The sequence below is a fragment of the Lathamus discolor genome, chromosome 3, assembly GCF_037157495.1.
Source record: "Lathamus discolor isolate bLatDis1 chromosome 3, bLatDis1.hap1, whole genome shotgun sequence".
NCBI lineage: Eukaryota > Metazoa > Chordata > Aves > Psittaciformes > Psittacidae > Lathamus > Lathamus discolor.
In genome coordinates this window covers 2,184,933-2,205,162 of record NC_088886.1, presented here as the reverse complement: position 1 = coordinate 2,205,162, position 20,230 = coordinate 2,184,933, and the positions used below count along the sequence as shown (strand labels likewise).

At 47.5% G+C, this 20,230-nt stretch overlaps 1 protein-coding gene across 5 annotated transcripts in view; it reads left to right on the top strand.

The window, feature by feature from the left end:
• Positions 1-20,230, top strand: part of PDE4B (phosphodiesterase 4B) — a 226,341-nt gene that overhangs the window by 203,523 nt on the left and 2,588 nt on the right. For 4 of the 5 annotated variants that reach the window (XM_065673102.1, XM_065673104.1, XM_065673105.1 and 1 more), the window contains 8 exons: positions 9,243-9,336; positions 13,060-13,238; positions 13,803-13,901; positions 14,027-14,191; positions 14,611-14,710; positions 15,401-15,555; positions 15,652-15,774; positions 16,980-17,162. In XM_065673102.1, the coding sequence (XP_065529174.1) occupies positions 9,243-9,336; positions 13,060-13,238; positions 13,803-13,901; positions 14,027-14,191; positions 14,611-14,710; positions 15,401-15,555; positions 15,652-15,774; positions 16,980-17,162 (1,098 nt within the window). Of the gene's footprint in view, positions 1-7,750; positions 8,496-9,242; positions 9,337-13,059; positions 13,239-13,802; positions 13,902-14,026; positions 14,192-14,610; positions 14,711-15,400; positions 15,556-15,651; positions 15,775-16,979; positions 17,163-20,230 lie in introns of those variants that run through there. The other variant, XM_065673106.1, reaches the window with a different exon arrangement.

The window sequence follows — 20,230 nt, the reverse complement described above, 5'->3', positions numbered from 1 at the left end:
CTATGAGCGCTCATCACGCTGTGCTCAGCCACTTGGGAAGAAATGGTGCTAATTTGGGGGTTGCCTCTTCCCTCTAACGTGCCGTTTGTGTGGTCTTTCCTCCTTGCAATTTGGTTTATGTTACAAAATGCACCTTCTAATGATGGAGAGAGAGTGTGGTTCCCAGGGGATCACTGCTGAGCTTGTGTCCAGTTGAGAGCTCTTGCTGTGTGCAGTTTGGTACTTGCTGGTGAGGAAACCCGTACCAAATCGAATAAGCTGATCTGTAGACTCCAGGTCTAGCTGTGTGTATTAGTTGGCTAGAAGAGACTTGAGTACAGGAAAAGTATTTTGGATAAAGCAGAAACCAATCTGAGCTTCTTCCAAAGGAAGCCAAAGCTTCAGTTCAAGCTGCAGCCTGGGCCATACCCTGCTGCCACGGGTCTTCACAGAATCGTTTGTGTTGGAAGAGACCTCAAAGCTCCTCCAGCTCCAACCCCTGCCACGGGCAGGGACCCCTTCCACTGGAGCAGCTTGCTCCAAGCCCCTGTGTCCAACCTGGCCTTGAGCACTGCCAGGGATGGGGCAGCCACAGCTTCTCTGGGCACCCTGTGCCTCACCGCCCTCACAAGGAAGAGCTTCTTAATGTCTAATCCACCCGAGGATTAGTAATGTCTTTTCCACCCAAGAAGATACACACCATGCGCTTCGTCACACCGTGCAGCATGAAATCTTCAACTCTCTCAGCCCTGCTACCCCGTATCAATCCCAACAAACATAAATCCGAACCGAGGGCTGTGGGGTACCAAACACAATGGTGCTGGATACACCAAGACTTGAATCCCTCGGCACCAGGCTCTGCAGGACTGCCCGGATCCGGGAGGTGCTGAGCAGATTTGTCCCTGCAGGGCATGGCAGGCGTTTTCTCCCTGTGCCAACAACAGCTCCAGCGGGCAGGGCGCACCTTACAAACACATGACACATCCACTTTCAGGAAAGCAAACGGGGTAGTTTCTCCATGACCTTATCCATTCCCCAGCATCGGGTGGAGGGGGTTTTTCCTCTGCCCTACCTGTTCCCAGTAAGTGAGTAACATGCCCCGAATGTGCTTTTCAATAAGGAAATTCAGTATCATTTCTAGGCAGTGCTAATTCACAACACTTTCCTTGGGTAGGATCCTATGGGGAGTTGTTCCTTTCCGGCATTTGAATGCAATTTGCATGTTTCAAGTCTCATTTGTCTGGAAATGAGCTGGAACTGGTACCGGTGCTAAAGCTCCTGCTTCAGGTTCCACTCCATCGCTTCTGAAGCCCTGTGTTGCATCAATCCATCCCACCCCAGGGAGGTTCTGCTGCTTTCAGAAATGCTAAACTTCACTGGTGAAATCTGAATATTGCTCTGTCTACATCAGATAGAGCTCGGTGCTTTCATGAGCAGCCACATGCTGATTTATGGCAACGTGCTATTTATTTATCAACATTTACATTGTGGATTTTTAAATTATTCTAATAACATCAGGCCAACAAGTTGGTCATGATGTTACTCCTTTCAAGTCTGCCTTTGAACACATATATAAATCAACTCGCCTTTGATGTGAAATTGGAGATTTCATAACCCTCTGTTTACTTTTTGGTTTAAAAAATAAGCTGAAGGGAAAACAAGAAAACCCCAAAAAACAAATAGTACTTTGTATCTCATTAAAAATAGTTTCTCGCACATTAAAAACTATATTGTTTTAGGAAGCAGCAACTAAGAAAGAGCTGAAAAAAGCATTTGATTTCTTTAATGACTGATAGTTGACTGCAACCATCCCACTTTTCTGCAGGCACTGCAATATGCCTGAAACCGTTCTCTTCTGTGAAACAGGTTCATTATTTCTTTACACATTGAGATGCCCCATCCCACTGTCCTTCATGGGAGTGCTTAAAAAGGAAAATCAATGGGAATTATGAAGGAACAAGGACAGCTGAGAATGTGTTTGACATAGTTTCTGTAAGTGAGGTAATGTCAGGAAAAGGCAGATCATGATCCAGTTACTGTTCCTGTAAAGCAGAGATTTTTAACTCTTTTGACTTGCAAACCTTGGAAGAAACAACAAAAGAAATGCTCCAGCCTCCAAAATCGGCAGGTTTTCATAGGATCCCAGAGTGCTTTGGGTTGAAGGGACCTCAAAGCTCATCCAGCTCCAACCCCTGCCACGGGCAGGGACCCCTTCCACTGGAGCAGCTTGCTCCAAGCCCCTGTGTCCAACCTGGCCTTGAGCACTGGCAGGGATGGGGCAGCCACAGCTTCTCTGGGCACCCTGTGCCAGCGCCTCACCGTGTTTTCCAAATGTAGTTTGAGATAAAACCCAGAGGAATGAAGAATTGCCTTCAGCAAGTCACACGGTGTTGGTGTGCCAGAGATGTGCTTCCTGGACCTCTCAGGAGCAGAAGTACCAAGTCTGGTTCTGACCAGGGGTACCCAGCATGGCACCCAGTCGGCATCACTCTGCCTGTGCCCAAGCAAAGTCTTAACTCCTGGAGTTTTGTCTGCCTAAGGGTCAGGTGCCTGTGTGCAATACAGGAGTGAGGTATCCATGTTGGGAAGAGAGGGCTAGGAATTAACAAACCCATCTTCTAGCTCTCAAATGCAGACAATGAGTTGAATCTCAGTTTGAAATCTCTAGTAGCACGAGTGTCACATCCATTCCCCTTGAGTAACCAGGGCTCCAGACAAAAGCATTACGCATTCACTCCTGGACCTGGTTGCTGTATCCACGGATGAGTAATTTCCCTCCTGTGTGTAAATAATTTCCGGCTGGACTCTCATTCCTGCTCCGTCACACAGGCAGGTGAGTGTCAACTCTCCCCAGCTCCCAGGGCTGGCCATCCCCTACTCCTAGGAGAAAAGCTGTTAAAACAGATCCACCGTAGTTTAATTGTGCCTCTGGACCTGTACTAATTTACCAGGGCAATTACTCCGAGGAGGCTTCAGCCCAGCTGCCTTTGGGTTGAAATCAAAGGCGAGAGGAGCCCTGGTACCACAAACCCCTTTGTTCTGAGGTCTCGAGGAGCGCTGGAGGAGCGAGGGACGTGATGTTTGCGTCAGAAGGGTGGGTCGCCGGGAACACGGTTTATAAACATCTTTACGCACTGGAGATCTGCACCGAGATTCCTCATCAAAGTGTGGGGTGGGACCCCACTCTCCTCAGGTTCTCCAGGCTGGAGCCCACAGCATCTCTGCAGCTCTTTTATCTTGAAATTGCCCTCAGCTCCTGCAGAGGACTACAGCTTTTTTAAGCAGCCTCTTTGCATAAGGACTCTTGGCCTCAGGGAGCCCCAGCTGGTATAAATTGACTTCAAAGGCTTTACATCAGCAGCAGATCCATCCTCCTGTCTTTCTTTTCCCTGTAAAGCACCAGCAACACCTCTCATGCCCTACTCCAAGGGGGAATAAGAACGGGAGTAACAGCATGGGGCTGGAAAGGCCAAGAGCTCTGTGTGGCTCTCCCTAACCTTCCCGAGAAAGGAGGAGATCTGCTTCTTCCATAAGGAGCCAAGAAGGTGGGATTTTCCACATTGAAGCATTGGGGCTGGATGCTGCCCTGGGCTCCACCCCGTATCGCACGTGGTAGCCCTGGAGCCAGTGCACTCCAGGCTTGCTTGGGCTCCTAAATCTGGTAAATCCTACCATAAACCAGGCCAAATCTTCTTCCTCAGCACAAAAACGAGGGCAGGTGAGCTTCATCTGCAGTGTTTGGTTAGGATGGGCTGAAGGAGCTGCCATGCGCTCGGTGCCGATGCCGCCACAGAGGTCCCCGTGGTCGTGTCCTTGCTGAGCCTTGTGCTGGGGCCAGCGCTCAGCCCCACGCTGCAGTGAAGACGTAAAAGCCACCACTGCAAGTGGCAGTGCAGGGAAGCCGTGAGCAGCGGCGTGGGCAGCCAGGAGGGGAACCGCGAGGGAACTTTCCCAACAGTAATCAAGGAAATTGCCACACACACGCACGACTGGGAAGCTGGAAAGCAACTGTGATTCCCTCTAGCAGAGCACGCATGAGAAAGGGTCACTGCTGGTAATCAAAGAGTGATTCAATTTCTGGGAGACTTAATTTGCTTCAGATGCCTTGTGCAGTTACTGCAGAGCATGCAAAACAGGAAAGCTCCACGCGATGCGATGGCGTTTTCTCACACAGCCCTCCAGATGGTTTTAGACCTCTGTGACTTGCCGGGAAGGTCAGCTGGAGCACCATGGCTGGTTGGTTAATACAGACCTCAGCTGGGGCTTCATCTTATACACGTTATCTGCACTCTTTTCATCAGCTGATTGCGTGGTCCTGTGGTCAAATTTGGGGTACAGAGACGGGAGCACTAAGCCTGCTTCTTGGTTTTGCTTCTTTTTAAGGATGGATGCTGCAGAGGGACTCTTTTATCAGGCACTGGAGCGATAGGACATGGGGTGATGAGTTCCCACTTAAACAGGGAAAATTCAGGTTAGATCTTAGGCAGAAGTGCTTCCCTGTGAGGGTGCTGAGGCGCTGGCACAGGGTGCCCAGAGAAGCTGTGGCTGCCCCATCCCTGGCAGTGCTCAAGGCCAGGTTGGACACAGGGGCTTGGAGCAAGCTGCTCCAGTGGAAAGGGTCCCTGCCCGTGGCAGCAGGTTGGAAGTGGATGATCTTAAGGTCCTTTCTAACCCAAACCAGTCTGGGATTCAATGAAGACCCCCTTGGACTGGGGTGGCCATCCCCTCCCATGTACATCCTATTGCATCCGCATGCATTTTTCAGTTCCCATCTGCACATGGAGTTAGCAGTGCTGATTTCCTTTGGAAAAGGCTCTGCGATTATTACTAATTATGAAAATAAGAGCACGTTTCCCTATGTTGCTGATGGGCACGATCCTAATTGCCAAGCTGAGGGCCACGCAGGAGCTCTCAGAAGCAGCAACACTTCTGTTTGCTCAGTGGCAGAGCAGTTGGTATTTTCTCATCGCTAGCGTGCAATCTGTTTGTTTTACCCTTTGCTGTCACATCAATTCAATGAAGGGATCGTTACAGAGCTTTGCACATGACATCAGGCATCGATCTGGACAGAGGCAGCAACCTGCTTTCTCTGCCTGCAGGCAAATGGCAATGCAGTTCAGAGCAAGCAGTGTCACTCCCGAGCATCCTCACATCAAGGGAAGCTCAGGAATAGTCCCAGGTACCCCCTGGGAGCAGTGAAGACATCATGGTTTCCATGTGCACCATCAGCAGGCTGAACTGGGTTGGTTTTTAAAGGTACGGTGTTATTAAGTAAAGGGTATCCTAGCCTGTGTCAGCGCCAGTGTGGCAGCAGAGCCAAGGGCAGTGATTGTGCCCTGGTGAGGGGGAAACCTCGAATCCTGTGTCCAGTTCTGGGACCCTCACTACAACAGACATTGAGGGGCTGGAGCGGGGCCAGAGAAGGGCACCGGAGCTGGAGCAGGGCCTGGAGCCCAAGTGTGATGGGGAACGGCTGAGGGACCTGGGGGGTTCAGATGGAGAAGAGAAGGCTCAGGGGGGACCTGATGGCTCCCTACAAGTGCCTGACAGGAGGATGGAGCCAGGAGGGGCTGGGCTCTGCTCCCAAGGAACAAGGGATGGGACAAGAGGAACCGGCCTCAAGCTGCCCCAGGGCAGGTTTAGATGGAGCTGAGGAACAATTCCTGCCCCAGAGGTGCTCAGGCATTGGAACAGGCTGCCCAGGGCAGGGCTGCAGGCACCGGCCCTGCAAGTGCTCACACAGCGTGGAGACGAGGCCTCAGTGCCATGGGGCAGGGGTGGCCTTGGCAGGGCTGGGAACGGTTGGACTGGGTGAGCTTAAAGGGCTTTTCCAACGTGGTTGATTCCAGGATTCTAAGCAACCCTCCTTAGGTGCCAGCATCACTCAGACGTTAAACCACAGTGAGCTTTGCAAAGCATGTGTGTTTTCTCACAGTGCTGTGGGTGTCTCGGCTGGGTCTGGCCCCCGCAGTGCTTTTAGCAGCACTGGGATCCTGCTGTCTGCCTTCATAAGAGGCTGCTAATTAAAAGCCTGGAAAAGAGAGCAGGAGTGAGGCTGTTGGAGGAGATGAAGGGAACAGGTTTCTGGTTAAAGATCAGAGAGGAGAATCCCAAGGTCTTGTATCTGGCCTCATCTCTGCTGTGGATGGCTTGGGTGACCCTGTGGAACCCAAGTAATGGCTCTGTGCCTGTGTGAGAAGGCAGCAGCCACCCTTTGTCCTGGAGGAAGGCAGTTGTGAGGTAAAGGCATTTTTTCAGCTGTTTGCCCACCCCTTGTGATTATTTGCCTGAAAGGGGTGATTGTATGGCAAACCTGCCTGATTCAACATTGCCGAAAGGGTGTTTGTGTCATCATCTGATTGTGGTGTTTTCCGTGTGGAGATAAAGGCCTCGGTCCACGGCAGCGTTTCAGCACATGCTTCGCTGGGAGCCTGTGGGAGCATCCATGTGTTGGTGGCCAGGGCTTGTGACCAGCCAAAGTACGTCAGTGTGAGGAATGACGGGGTCAGAGCTCTCCTCCTCCCACGGGCTTTCTTTGCTTGGTTCTTATCTTCCTGCCACTCACTCTCCATCACTAAGGTCTCTCTTAGGAGTTTCAAAAGGCTTTTGTCCCTCTTGGTTGACGTGAAGTTTACTGGGGACCTTGTGAGCTGAAGCCCATGACCCAGCACTGTGGGATGTCATCCTTCATATCCCACTCATGCCTGTATCCCATGAGATGGCATCTTTCACATCCCACTCCTGCCCGTATCCAGTGAGATGGCATCTGTCATCTTTTACTCCCACCCATATCTCATAAGATGGCATCTTTCATGTCTTACTCCTGCCCATATCCCATCAGATGGCATCTTTCACTGCCCACTCCTGTTTGTATCCCATGAGATGGCATCCTTCACATCCTGCTCTTGCCCAGATCCTATGAGACAATATTTAAACTGGTTGAGTAACCGGGAAAGTGGGCATTCACACTGTCAGGGCAAGGCAGGTTGCTGTAAGAGAAGACAGCAGAGATTGTGGTGACAGAGTCCAAGCAGATGGCACCCATCTTTGGTCTGCTCACATGGCAAAAGGGAGATGGCATCAGCTTTCCACCTCTGATAATCATGAATTTAAGGAGAGAAGACAGTGCCTTCACAGCTTCATTTTGCTCTGTGATTCTTGTGGCCAGTCCCATCTGGATGGTGCTGAGCCACAGGTGGAGCCATGCATGACCAGCAAGGGGTGATTTTCAGGGAGCTGCAGGCTCTGCATGGGCTGTCCGCAGGCTCCGCATCTCCCTGCTTGCATCAGCTGCTGCAGCAGGGACAAGGGGATGCGATGCAGCACCAGCTCCCCCATCCCTGCATGTCCTGCAGCACGTGAGGAAGCCCCGTGATGCCATTCCAGGCGAGGCTGATAACGTTTAATGGAGAAAGGAAATGATTTTAGACCACAGATTGCACTTTTATTTTAGGAATGCTGGCTGCTGTCGCGCAGTGTATTGCAGCCAACAGTCACCAAGGACGTCCTAAAGCAGCGAATGCTGCGCATCAGCGGCGATTCCTCACTGTGATCTCTATCACATACGCAGTGCAACGGGCTTTGCTTTTGATCTGATGCTAAAAGGGACAGCTACAGCTTCCTAATAAAGTCATTGCATATCAGTCTCAAGTGAAAAATACAGAAAGGATTGAATCTTGACATTGGGGTTGTGAATATATACTTGTAAGGAAGGATTTATTAAGCGCACACTGGCATTACAGATTTAAGGTAATTATTAGTTTATTACTGAAAAATAATTCTATGTCATGAAGGTGCACTTTGCTACATTGCTGCATTTTGCCCTTCACCATGTAAGGGAGAAATCTCTTTCATCTCACTGAAAAAGTGAAAATGATGCTTTTCAAAACCCCTATGCGAATCCTTGCTTTGGACATCCTCAGCATCTAATGAAGAGGATTAAACCAAAGCAGAAATGGAGAAGAGCTACTGCCTACTTTTGACTTATTTAAATATGCACAGAGCTTCCTCCATTTTAATCTCCCTCATCAAAAGATGGCTGTGTGACTAGAGCTGGCAGCCCCTCGGAAACCAGCATCATTTTCGTGTCAGAGAGAGCAGCTGGGCAAGGCTGAGGTGGAGTGGGGACCCCCTTCAGCCAATTAAGCAACCAGGACCATTCGTAATCCCTAAGTGCTTCCAGCTGAATGCGTTTGGATCAGTTCTCCTTCCTCCGTGCAGCCCCTGATTTCATTATTCTCTCCTGCGAGCAAATACACCCACGTTCAGCCCTCCGCAAAGATGCTGTGCCGGGCTTGGCTTTGTCTGGGATTAGCAACCGCCGGGTTCGGGGGGATCGCCGGCTCTGATGGATGCTGCCTTCTGTGATTGACTGGGGAGGGGGTGTGCGTGTGTGCCCGAGGAGCATTCCCATCTGACCGGCGACTTCTCCGTGAGGATTTGTGGACGGTGCTGAGGAGTTTTCCAAAATGCCTGAAGCCAACTATTTATTGTCTGTGTCTTGGGGTTATATTAAGGTGGGTTTAAATCCTCGAGGCTTGTAAGTGACTGTTTTTGTGCTCTATTGCTTGGATAGAACCTCTATAAGGAAAACGTGCTTTTAAATGGTTATTTGTGTGTACCGCAGGGCAAGAGATGTACATACGTTTGTACTGTGCATGCAGCTTACATGTATGCAATTTTTCCCCCCTTTGGGAATTCAGTGGTGCAGGATAACATGATGCAGCAATGAAAAGATGTGATTGTAAAATTAGGAGGGTCGTAGCATGTATCTCTGAGTGAATCAATGCTTGAATCCTGCATTTTACTGCAATGATCCAAGCAGATGGTCAGATTTATGGCATATTTCTCCTCTGCTATGCTCTTCTATGCAGTTGTCTTTTACTTGCATAATACAAAATGGAGCAAACTTAGGAAACGCAGAACAAAAGAAGGTTATAGGATGTGGGATTTAAAACCAATGCAAGAATTTGATCGTTCAGAGAGATTACCTGCAACGTTATCTTCTCATTCCTTGCAGTAAAAACTAGTATGTATCTGTGGAGGAAATGAATTTTGCAGTTTAGTGTACTGAAAGGAAATCTCTCGTCATGATGCTGCTGAGCAGTATCTAAATGAAACCATATGCAGCTGACTCCATTCCAAATACCTCCAGGATTTTGCTTTTAACATCTCATTTGTGAACTCGCTTCTGATAAAGCTGTGTGAATTTGGAAAAGCATCCAGAAAAATACCATCTTTTGTCTGTGCTCTTTCCCTCCCAGTTCAAGAGGATGCTGAACCGGGAGCTGACACACCTTTCCGAGATGAGCCGCTCCGGTAACCAGGTGTCCGAGTACATTTCCAACACTTTCCTGGGTAAGGAATCACATCCCAAGCTTTCGGGTGACTCAAAGCTCATGATGAATGGAAGCCTCATAGCCACCAGTCAGCACTTGTGCCCAGTTTGCCTTTAGGGCAGAGCATTAGTTTTGATTTTTCACTTTCAAAATGGATCAAGGGAGGGGAATAATACAGGGTTTGGATAAGTCTATCCACAGAGGAATGCCTTCTCCAGATGAAAAGAGGTTTCTGCTCAGATTGCATTAAGCTGCTGGTAGCTGCCTTGTGCAGTATTTGCTTCTGTGTTGACCTTACATAAAGGACAAAGTCACACAAGCCCAGCTGCATCGTCCCATCCTTGCAACTGCTGCCTCATGCAGCTGCATCTTCCCCCTTCAGAGACAGGGGTCAGAGAAGCAGGTTCAGCCCAGCCATTTTATCTTCTATATTACTCTGTGTGTATTTGCTCATTTTGCACTGGAAGTCAGAATAAAGAGTAGGAACAGTATTTTGGATGTCATTAGTTTTGTTGGATCTCGTAGGACTACTGAGAGGAATGAATCCTCTGGGTTTACAAAAGAGATTTGCTATAAACCCCTGAATCTTCTGTGTTCTCCAGCAGCTTTAGAATGTGTGACCATTTGCATATAAAATGAAGCTTTGGGCTATACCTAAAGGGGCTCCAGGAAACCTGGAGAGGGGCTTGAGACAAGGGCCTGTAGGGCCAGGCCAAGGGGAATGGCTTGAACCTGCCCGAGGGGAGACTGAGCCGAGCTCTCAGGCAGAAGCTCTTCCCTGTGAGGGTGCTGAGGCGCTGGCACAGGGTGCCCAGAGAAGCTGTGGCTGCCCCATCCCTGGCAGTGCTCAAGGCCAGGTTGGACACAGGGGCTTGGAGCAAGCTGCTCCAGTGGCAGGGGTTGGAACTGGGTGAGCTTTAAGGTCCCTTCAACCCAAACCAGGCTGGGATTCTATACTGCTGAGTCCAACAGCTTCAAGTGCTGAGTGTATGTGGGATGCTGGAGCTCGTGGGGACTCGTGCCCTGCGGTTAAGACGTCTCAGAATGCATTCACTGTATGACACACAATTATTCCCATTAAGGGATTTTATAGTGATTTCAGTAGCCAGTTGGAACTGGAACTACTGCGTGCATTTAGGACACATCACATCACTAGTAATCCATGTAAGTCTGTAGCTGCTTTGTGGGAATCCATTTGCCCAGTCTTACCTCTTAGCTTCATCATGACATCCAGAACATGACTTAATGCAGGGAGTAGAAGCAAGGCTGCCTTGCTGCTTCAGCTAAAGAGCCTGGGGCATACACAGCATCCTGGGGAGCGTGACCACCATTGCATTTTGAGGCAGCTCTTACCAGTAGGCATATATCTGTTGGACAGAGATACCCAGTGTGGCTTGAAACTGTGGACCTAATGTAAAACCCATAAACCACACCTACAGTCAACTTAGAGGAGTCTCTATTGCACCAGGGACTAATTAGCTGAAGCCACTCTTGGTGCTAATGGGGCTCTATTATTCCCTGCATTTGGGCTGGGTCAGGTAACTGCATTTCCCTTTGCAGGTCTTGACAATGGGTCTTATTCATCCCTATTCTGCTTCTTCTCACACAGTCTTGTAACGGTGACGTCCTCCCCGGTTTGTGACAGTTTGAGAGCCACTCAGCCTCTTTGGGCTGTGTTGCCAAGTGGCGCAGGCTCACCAGATTGGGGCAGATTGCGGCTTAATTGCGCATATTAAAAAGAAATGAGTAAAGCTTTTAAAAGGATCTTCAAGCTTTTTTTAGGAATTCGTGCTGTCACACCTTTATAAATAACTTTTTTCTCCCTTTTGATTGAAAATTTAATGCCCAAAATAACAGGAGTCTACGACTGGGGAAGCTGAACAAGCAATCAGAACGAAACAAGTGAATAGGATTTATCTATTAATTTATCTTCAACCAGTACTAGAGGGGCTAACATAGATATTAAACCCTCCACTTTTATTCAGTCTCAAGACTTTATTAAATGAGCTGAGGAAGGCACCAACAGCCAAGGGACCAGAGGGGCCAGAACTGCTGTCAGTTTGGTCAGTGAGAGCAAGGACTTCAGCTTTAAATCCCTATGAAGGACAAAGATGAAAACTGGTGGTTTCGATAGAATAGAACCCTGGAATGGTTTGGGTTGGAAGAGGCCTTAAAGCTCACCCAGCTCCAGCCCCAGCTATGGGCAGGGACCCCTTCCACTGGAGCAGCTTGCTCCAAGCCCCTGTGTCCAACCTGGCCTTGAGCACTGCCAGGGATGGGGCAGCCACAGCTTCTCTGGGCACCCTGTGCCAGCGCCTCAGCACCCTCACAGGGAAGAGCTTCTGCCTAAGAGCTCAGCTCAGTCTCCCCTCGGGCAGGTTCAAGCCATTCCCCTTGGCCTGTCCCTACAGGCCCTTGTTCATTGGCCACACCACATGAATGAGGAAGATCACAATGGCCTTTCAGCACTTGCGCTTTCCTGAGGGGTGAAGGGTGTTGCTGCTGCTGCCACCACCATGGGGACTTGATTTAACAAACTGGCCATTTCTGTTCAAGAATGTCCATTTTACTCTACCCTGGTGTAAGTCATTGCTAAAGAGATTATACAGAGGAAAGTCCTTCTGTTGTTCTGCAGAAAGACACAAGGGAAACACCCACTGATGTCAGCTTACTGTGGCTGTGAATAATGGCTTCTCTCTTAATTGCAGTGTTGCAGACACACTGGTAGTTCTTATTTGAGAGATATTTAATTAAGCCAAGGCAAAGGTAACTAATGCCTTGATGTTTAGTCCTCCAGAGGTCCTCAGCGATGCAAAGGTGCAAACAGATTATAGCATCCTCTCCTGAGAGTTCATGGTTAGCGTGAAAGTAATGAGACACTCTATGTCCATTCTAATGCAGCAGATAAATCAGTGGTAAAGACAGTCAGTAGCATATGTGGATAGACTTATCTGTTCAACACATCTCCTCAGCCAAGTTTGTGCCCCACTAGATAGATGCCTACTTAATGTGCATTAATATTGTCATTGTCTCCGAGCCTGACAACAGAAATATGGCTGAGTTATTCTATACATGTCATTGTTATATATGCTATACATATATATACATTTTATATATAATATAGTCATCCATCTATATATGTTATACATGTTTCTATTCTATGATTCTATGTTATAGATATTCTATACATAAGTAAAGGGTAAACCTTTAATAAATCAGTGACATCAATTTGTTACTGGGTTGGTGTTTTAAGAGCAGGGGATATGGAGATGGGTTTGGCCGTAATAAGTAACAACAGAATGGATATGAAAATACAAACTTATATCTACTTTTCATCTTTATTGAGGAAAAATGTGTTGGTCTGAATATACATTTATTTTCCTGAAAATAGGAAAGAAAAATTAATTGAGATCTATCCATAAGCAGAACCTGGTACCCTTCAGGCATGGAGAGCTGTGTCCTGGACACGTGCCGTGTCCCCAAGTGATGCAGCTTGACAATGGCTGTGCTGAAGGCAGCCCAGCAGGGCTCAGTGGGAAGGGTCAGCCTTGCCAAGGGCAAACGGAGATTAAGTGACTGTTTTGCTTTGCTTTTGGTTCAGTTCAGTCCCCAGAATAGAGAAGGCCCCAGCAGAAACATGTGGGCTTGAACTTAGTCAGCAGAGCTAAGGGTTCATTTTGCGGGGTGTGATGGTGCTCACACTGCAAACAACGTTGACTCATTCCACCTTTCTTGATTACAGACAAGCAGAATGATGTGGAGATTCCTTCTCCCACCCAGAAAGACAGAGAGAAGAAGAAAAAACAGCAGCTCATGACACAGATCAGTGGAGTGAAAAAATTAATGCATAGTTCAAGCTTAAATAACACCAGCATCTCAAGATTTGGTGTGAAGACAGAAAAGGAAGACCATCTGGCCAAGGTACGACAGTTCTGTGAGAACTGGGAGTTATCTGGAAGCTGGGGATGGTCTGGCTGGCTGGACCGTATCCCCTTGTAAAACTGGAATTGGCATCCCTGAAGTGATGTGGCCATTACAAATACTGTAATTAATGGCTCCAGGCCCTAACAGCATATTCTATGTTCGTAAATTCCTTGGAAATATCCCTAAAATAATAATAAAAATATGATGGAGGCTGAGGAGAGCAGTTATCAGACATAGGAAACTATAACAACGCCATGTCCAGCAGACTGGCTGTGGGGCCTTTGCCAGGGCATTTCTTCTTGCAGCCTGGAAACACACATCACGCATAACTCCTGCCACACAAATGGCATCTCCTTGCACAAGTGCTTTGGCATCAGCCCTTTCCAGTTCCTCTGTCTCGGTGTGCTTTAAGTACATGCGTTCACTCACCTAATTCCCACAATGAGCATTGAATTTGCATCTCTTTAAACATTTGGAAAATGCAAAAGATGCAGAGCAAGTGCTAAAGGCAGAATTGCCTTGGAAAAGATTGTAACCATTCCCTTTTTGTCCTTTCCAAAGGAACTGGAGGATCTGAATAAGTGGGGTCTCAACATCTTCAACGTGGCCAGGTATTCCCACAACCGGCCGCTCACCTGCATTATGTACGCGATATTTCAGGTTGGTGGTTTTCTGATCAAATCTGCTGCTCTTTGAGCTCCTAATTGCTTCCTGTCTTGTTGCCTTCTACTGCATGACATCCTCATTTGATATCTGCATGTATCCTTGTACCATTTATTACACAGGAGCGAGATCTACTGAAAACATTCAAGATCTCATCAGACACTTTCGTGACGTACATGATGACACTAGAAGACCACTACCACTCTGATGTGGCTTACCACAACAGCCTCCACGCTGCTGATGTTGCCCAGTCCACACACGTTCTGCTCTCTACCCCCGCACTGGATGTGAGTTTCTCAGTTTGAGCTCAGTGCTTTGTGTTGGGCAGTTGTTTGTTGGGTTTAAAGGTGGGATGGAGGCTTAAAAGCACCACATTGCCTATGTGAATATAGAAGGGAAACCTTAAGCTGAGCCGGTGGCCAGTAGCACTCAGATTTGCAAAAGGCTGTGTGCTCTCTGCTCTTCTGAGGGCTCAGTTTACTGCCAGGGAAATCACCAGTGAGAAATTTCAGCAGCAGCTTTACCTGTAATCTCTGTTTCATCTTAAAAGGGCACATGCTGCTTTGTCGACCTTTCTTCTGCCTAAATGTCTTGCCCTCAGAAAACTCATTTAAAAAGCACAGTTTCTTTCTCTACATCAGCCTCCCAAACTGCTGAGAGATAAAACATGAGGACTTCTCTGATAAATTCCTTTTCTCTTTTCTAGGCTGTCTTCACTGATTTGGAAATCCTCGCTGCAATCTTTGCAGCTGCAATTCATGATGTGGATCACCCCGGGGTCTCCAATCAATTTCTCATTAACACAAGTGAGTTTTGTTTCAGATACAGTCATAACTTCATCCTCAAACTTGGAATCTAATGGAACTGCATTTTCCCTTACAGTGGGGTCACCCGTTATGACTTTCTCAAACTATTGTGCAGTAAACTAGTTAGACATTATGAAATAAGCAGTAATTGCAATGAAATTCCTAACAAAGGAAGCTATTGTAGAACAATTTGCAAAGTGCCCTTGAAGCTTATGAGTATTACTACTTGCTAATGCATAATAATTCTTCCAGGCCTGAGTGCAAATTTTATTGTTAATAAAAGAGAAATAACACTATTGCTATTGACAACAATGAAGCTAAATATTGCGGTTCATATTGTGCTCTGCAACAGCCTAAGCATGTATCTTGATTCCAAAAGATGGGTATTGTTCTTTTATGGAAAGTGTGTTTGTAGGATTCATGCTCTCTGTTGTCAGTGATTCCGAAGCCTGTAACTAAGTCAACCAAGTATTATTTCGTTCATTAGAACTGAGCAAAGGGCTGTTTATATTATATACATATGTGCTCAGATTGGAAAACCGCACGCTGTTGGCACACATGAGGCCAAAGAAGGAAACTTTGCCCAATTTGTTGCATAGAGATCAGCATTTCATTACTCAGGACAAGAGTTTGCTGTTTGAAATCACACATTTCACGGGCAGGACTCACATGTTTGTGTTGCTTTGCTAGATTCTGAGCTAGCCCTGATGTACAATGATGAATCTGTCTTGGAGAACCACCATCTCGCCGTGGGTTTCAAACTGCTTCAAGAGGAGCACTGTGACATCTTCCAGAACCTGACCAAGAAGCAGCGTCAGACGCTCAGGAAGATGGTCATTGACATGGTATGAGCTATGCATACACTGCTCCTCTTCTTAAACAAAAGACTGGCTGCTTTGCGTGGTTGCCTGTACTGAGATCCTGTTTTCACTTCTGTAAAGGTGCTGGCCACGGATATGTCCAAGCATATGAGTCTGTTAGCTGATCTGAAGACTATGGTGGAAACCAAGAAAGTGACCAGTTCAGGGGTCCTCCTTCTGGACAACTACACAGACAGAATACAGGTAGGTCAGCCGGTTTCCCGGATTTTATGTATCTTGTTAGATTATATGTTAGGCACAAGTTCTTCCCTGTGAGGGTGCTGAGGTGCTGGCACAGGGTGCCCAGAGAAGCTGTGGCTGCCCCATCCCTGGCAGTGCTCAAGGCCAGGTTGGACACAGGGGCTTGGAGCAAGCTGCTCCAGTGGAAGGGGTCCCTGCCTGTGGCAGGGGCTGGAGCTGGGTGAGCTTTAAGCTCCTTTCCAGTCCAAACCATTCCTTGATTCTGTGAAACCATGCTCCGGTTTTTACCGTGACTTTTAAATATAGAAGCTACTGACCTAGATTTTCTTCTGTTCTGCACCACAAAGAGGCACAAGATAGTCCCATGTTTTTTAGATAAATGGGGTTATGTTTTAGCACTTACAGCATGGAGCTGCAAACATGCACGTTCTTCTGAAGCTGATCAGCCTTACAAGGCTGAGGTTTTGAGGGCTCCTGAATTTCCTTGCTGCTTATTCCCATTTGTTCCTCCTGTCAAAAAAAAAGTACAGCAAGATTGCTGGAGCATTGTGAATTTGTAACCCCTTACCTAAGGCAACTCTCACACTGAGCTGAAATTAGTGATGTGCAGTCTGTTCCCTGTATAATCTAATCCTTTATTTGCAGAAAGAACGAAGCAGTTACTAAAACTGGAGCAGGGTTTCATAGTTAGTAGGACAAGATATATCCTGATCTTCTCTCCACTTTCGATGGCCAACTTGTTAAGAGCAGGGAAACCTCTCCTTACACTTTTATTTAAGACTGCTGATGTTCAAACGGGTCACTCCATTGCTGTCCAGGTCCTTGCAGCCACAGTGTTTGTGTGTGTGTGGAAGGGATATTACTCATTTAATGAGGCAGGAGCATTTAACCACCTGAGAGCATGGAAATAAAGTCTGAATGGTGGGAAGCACCTGCATTCAAAAACAAACCTGTATGATGTCATTCACATGGCTACAACTACACCCTGTGTAAGATGTCTGAAAAACATAGGGCATATTTCAGTCCTGAAGTGGACCATAGCAGTCAGTCTCATATATGGAGCTGTTGGGATGTTAATACTTTTGTAGGCTGTTGCATAATCAAAGAGTCTTGTGGTTAAATGTTCTGAACTCAGCAAGCAGATACAGCTTGAAACCATCCTCTTTTTCCATTTGATTTTACGACTTTTCTGATTAATGTAATTGCAGGTTCTCCGAAATATGGTACATTGTGCAGACCTGAGTAATCCCACAAAGTCTCTGGAGCTGTACCGGCAATGGACGGACAGGATCATGGAGGAGTTCTTCCAGCAGGGAGACAAAGAGCGAGAGAGAGGGATGGAAATCAGCCCAATGTGCGACAAACACACAGCGTCAGTGGAAAAATCCCAGGTAATTGGCTGGGAGCTGCATTTCTGTACTGCCCAGGCTTGTGTTTCTAAAGCACAGACCAAATTCATCTGCTTTCTCTAGCACAATTAGGCAAAGAGCCAGCTGTTCAGATTGTTCTGATTGACCCTGACATCCAGCTGTGCCTGAAGCTCATATAGACCCGCAAGGCTGTTCAGGCTCCTTTACCTACCCCTTGGCATCAAATCATTTCCAGTGCCTCTTCATCTTGCGCTCTTTGTGTCCCAGTTTCCAGAGTGAGTTGGTTTCCTTTTGTTCCCCAGGCTGGAAAAAGTGCAGTTCTGCTCTCCCCCTCCTTCTGCCTTCAAAGCCCCCAGCCTCCTTAATTAGCACCTCCTAAACCTACTGACATTGCACCTCATGTTAGACAGTTACAGCAATGCCAGCTGCATTGAACCGTAGCGTTAGGAGCTTCTCCCAGCCAAGATCCACTTGAGGACACTGGAAAGGTCTGACAGCGGTGTTTATTCAGCCTTGTGCAGAGCAGTTGTGCACTGCACAATCTGTCCAGTTAAGTTCGAGGTTGATGGAGTGCTGTGTGCTAAGTATATCAAAGAAATACTTGTTTCTGTCAATATAAACCTCAAAAGGAGCTGGATATCTCTCTTTTTTTGAGATGAACCAGCTCATCCCTAGTTCTGATTCGTAGATTAAATGGTTTCAAGGCCAGATTTTGTTCTGACCTGTGTAGCACAGGCCATAAAATTTCACCCGGTTAGTCTGTAATGAAGCTGGTAATTTATGTTTGCCTCAACATCTTCCAACCTTTACATAATGGTGTCTTGGTTGCTGTTCCTAAATGACTCCAGCAAGTCATCATTGAGGGTTTTCAGCTTGAATAAGTAACAAAATTGATGATAATTGTTTCCAAATGTCCTCTTGGGCTAAGCCAAGTGGTTTCAAAATTATTCACTCAACCACATGGTGATTTTGTTGGAAAAATCTGTCTTATTTGTTAACCTAATGAGAAATGAATCCTTCAGCAAGGCTTGGCCGGAAAAGGCCCATGTGCTCCTCATGTGAGCCCCAGTTAATTTCTTGTTTCACATGTGCGCTTCATAGAGGTTCAAAATGGCATTTTTGCCATGCAAGAAAGGAGTTGCACAAAATGGCTACTGTTGAAATCCCAGCTAGTGGCGGAGGTGAAAGGGAGGTGGCATGTCTGTTCTGGAGCGAAACAAGGAAGTGGTTACAATATAGTATGCAAGTATTGCAAAGCTCTAGATCAGAGGATCATAGAATGGGCTGAGTTGGAAAGGAGCTTAAAGCTCCTCCAGCTCCAACCCCTGCCACGGGCAGGGACCCCTTCCACTGGAGCAGCTTGCTCCAAGCCCCTGTGTCCAACCTGGCCTTGAGCACTGCCAGGGATGGGGCATTTACCACTTCTTCAGGCAACCCATTCCAGCACCTCACCACCCTCTCAGCAAAGAACGTCTTACTTGTACCTAACCTGAACTTCCCGTGTTTAACACTGAACCCATCACCCCTTGTCCTATCACTACAGTCCCTGATGAAGAGTCCCTCTCAAGCATCCTTGTAGCCCCCTTCAGACACTGGAAGCTGCTCTGAGGTCTCCACACAGCTTCTCTTCTCTAGGCTGAACAGCCCCAACTTTCTCAGCCTGCCTTCATATATTACCTCTTTACATCAAAATCATGAAGATCAATGCTCAGCCAGCTGGCCGGCTATTCCATGATTAGGGATGTTTGTTTAAAGAAACAGTGGCCTGGTTCCGAAGGGACTGATCTCTCACCATCGGTGCTGGGTAGCCCTGGAGCGTTTTGGGTGGTGGTGAAGCCATCAGCGAGCCATAGAGAATGGTTTTCTTTCTTCACTTTAAAAGTGCTCTGGAACATGTGCTGCAGGAAATTTTCATCACCTTGTTGTTTAAGCTGCCTCCCCAGTACGTTACAATTGAATGTTAATAGTTCTATTGACATCCTGTTGTGTCTGAAGGAGGCATGTGCGATTTCCAAAGCAAACATCTGCACGTTGAGCCTGGCCCCTCTGAGAGCCATTTTCCTGCTGCACAGAAATGTTGTCCAGCAGAACAAGAAGTGACACATTCTGCCAAGACGGAAGAATTTCAATCCTCTTTATGGCCATTGAGTTTTCTCCATCCTGGACGTACGTCCTCTTAGTCAGACAATTGAAAAGTGATTTAGCTCAGGGCTTACGCTCCAGCCGGCGGAAGGGCTGACAGGCTCGGCCACAACCCTCATCGTTTCCACCTCTGGATGTCATTCCATGGGACTCAGGCAGCAGTGCTCTGTCCTCCTTCGTGTAGGAGGAGCACTTCTGACCTGCTTTCAGCACTCATTCCAAACCAAAGTGAAGGGAAAGGAAATCTCTACCACCTCCACAGAGAACCATGGTGGCTGCCTTGCAAAGTAGAGCAGAAGTGCTGAAGTGTTTAAAGATGCAGGGCATGAAGCCGCTCAGAATAGGTACGAACTACACACTGTCGTAAAATGCACTGAAAGGTCAAACTTTAGTCCATAAAAACAGTGACATTCAGTTGGTGGCCTTGGGAGCACTGGTGTTTTCACAGCTGCCAGCCACATCCATACCCTGGGGTAATGGCAGCGTTGCCATAAATACACCAGCCTTGTCCACAGCCACCAGGGAATCCTCTTGGAGACATGGAAACTTTCTTGATGCTTATGGTAGAGGCAATAATCCTCTAAACTGCCCCTCTGCATTAACAGCTGGTGGGAGGCATCCCTCAGTGGCACGGTCTGTCTTCAAAGTGATGGCTAACCCTGACTTTCCCAGAGCAGGGGTTGAGCCCCTGGTCAGGAGCAGACATCTCCAGGGATATTTAAAATCATGCATGCAGCCAGGGATGGGATTGGCAGCTCCATCACTGAGTTTCCCTGTGGCTCCTGCCTTTAAACTTTCATCCAGGATTTGATTTTGGACAAGACATTGACCTGACCCAATGTTGTATGTGCAGCTTTGGGTGTCAGATGATAGAATCCCAGCATGGTTTGGGTTAGAAGGGACCCTAAAGCTCACCCAGCTCCAACCCCTGCCACGGGCAGGGACCC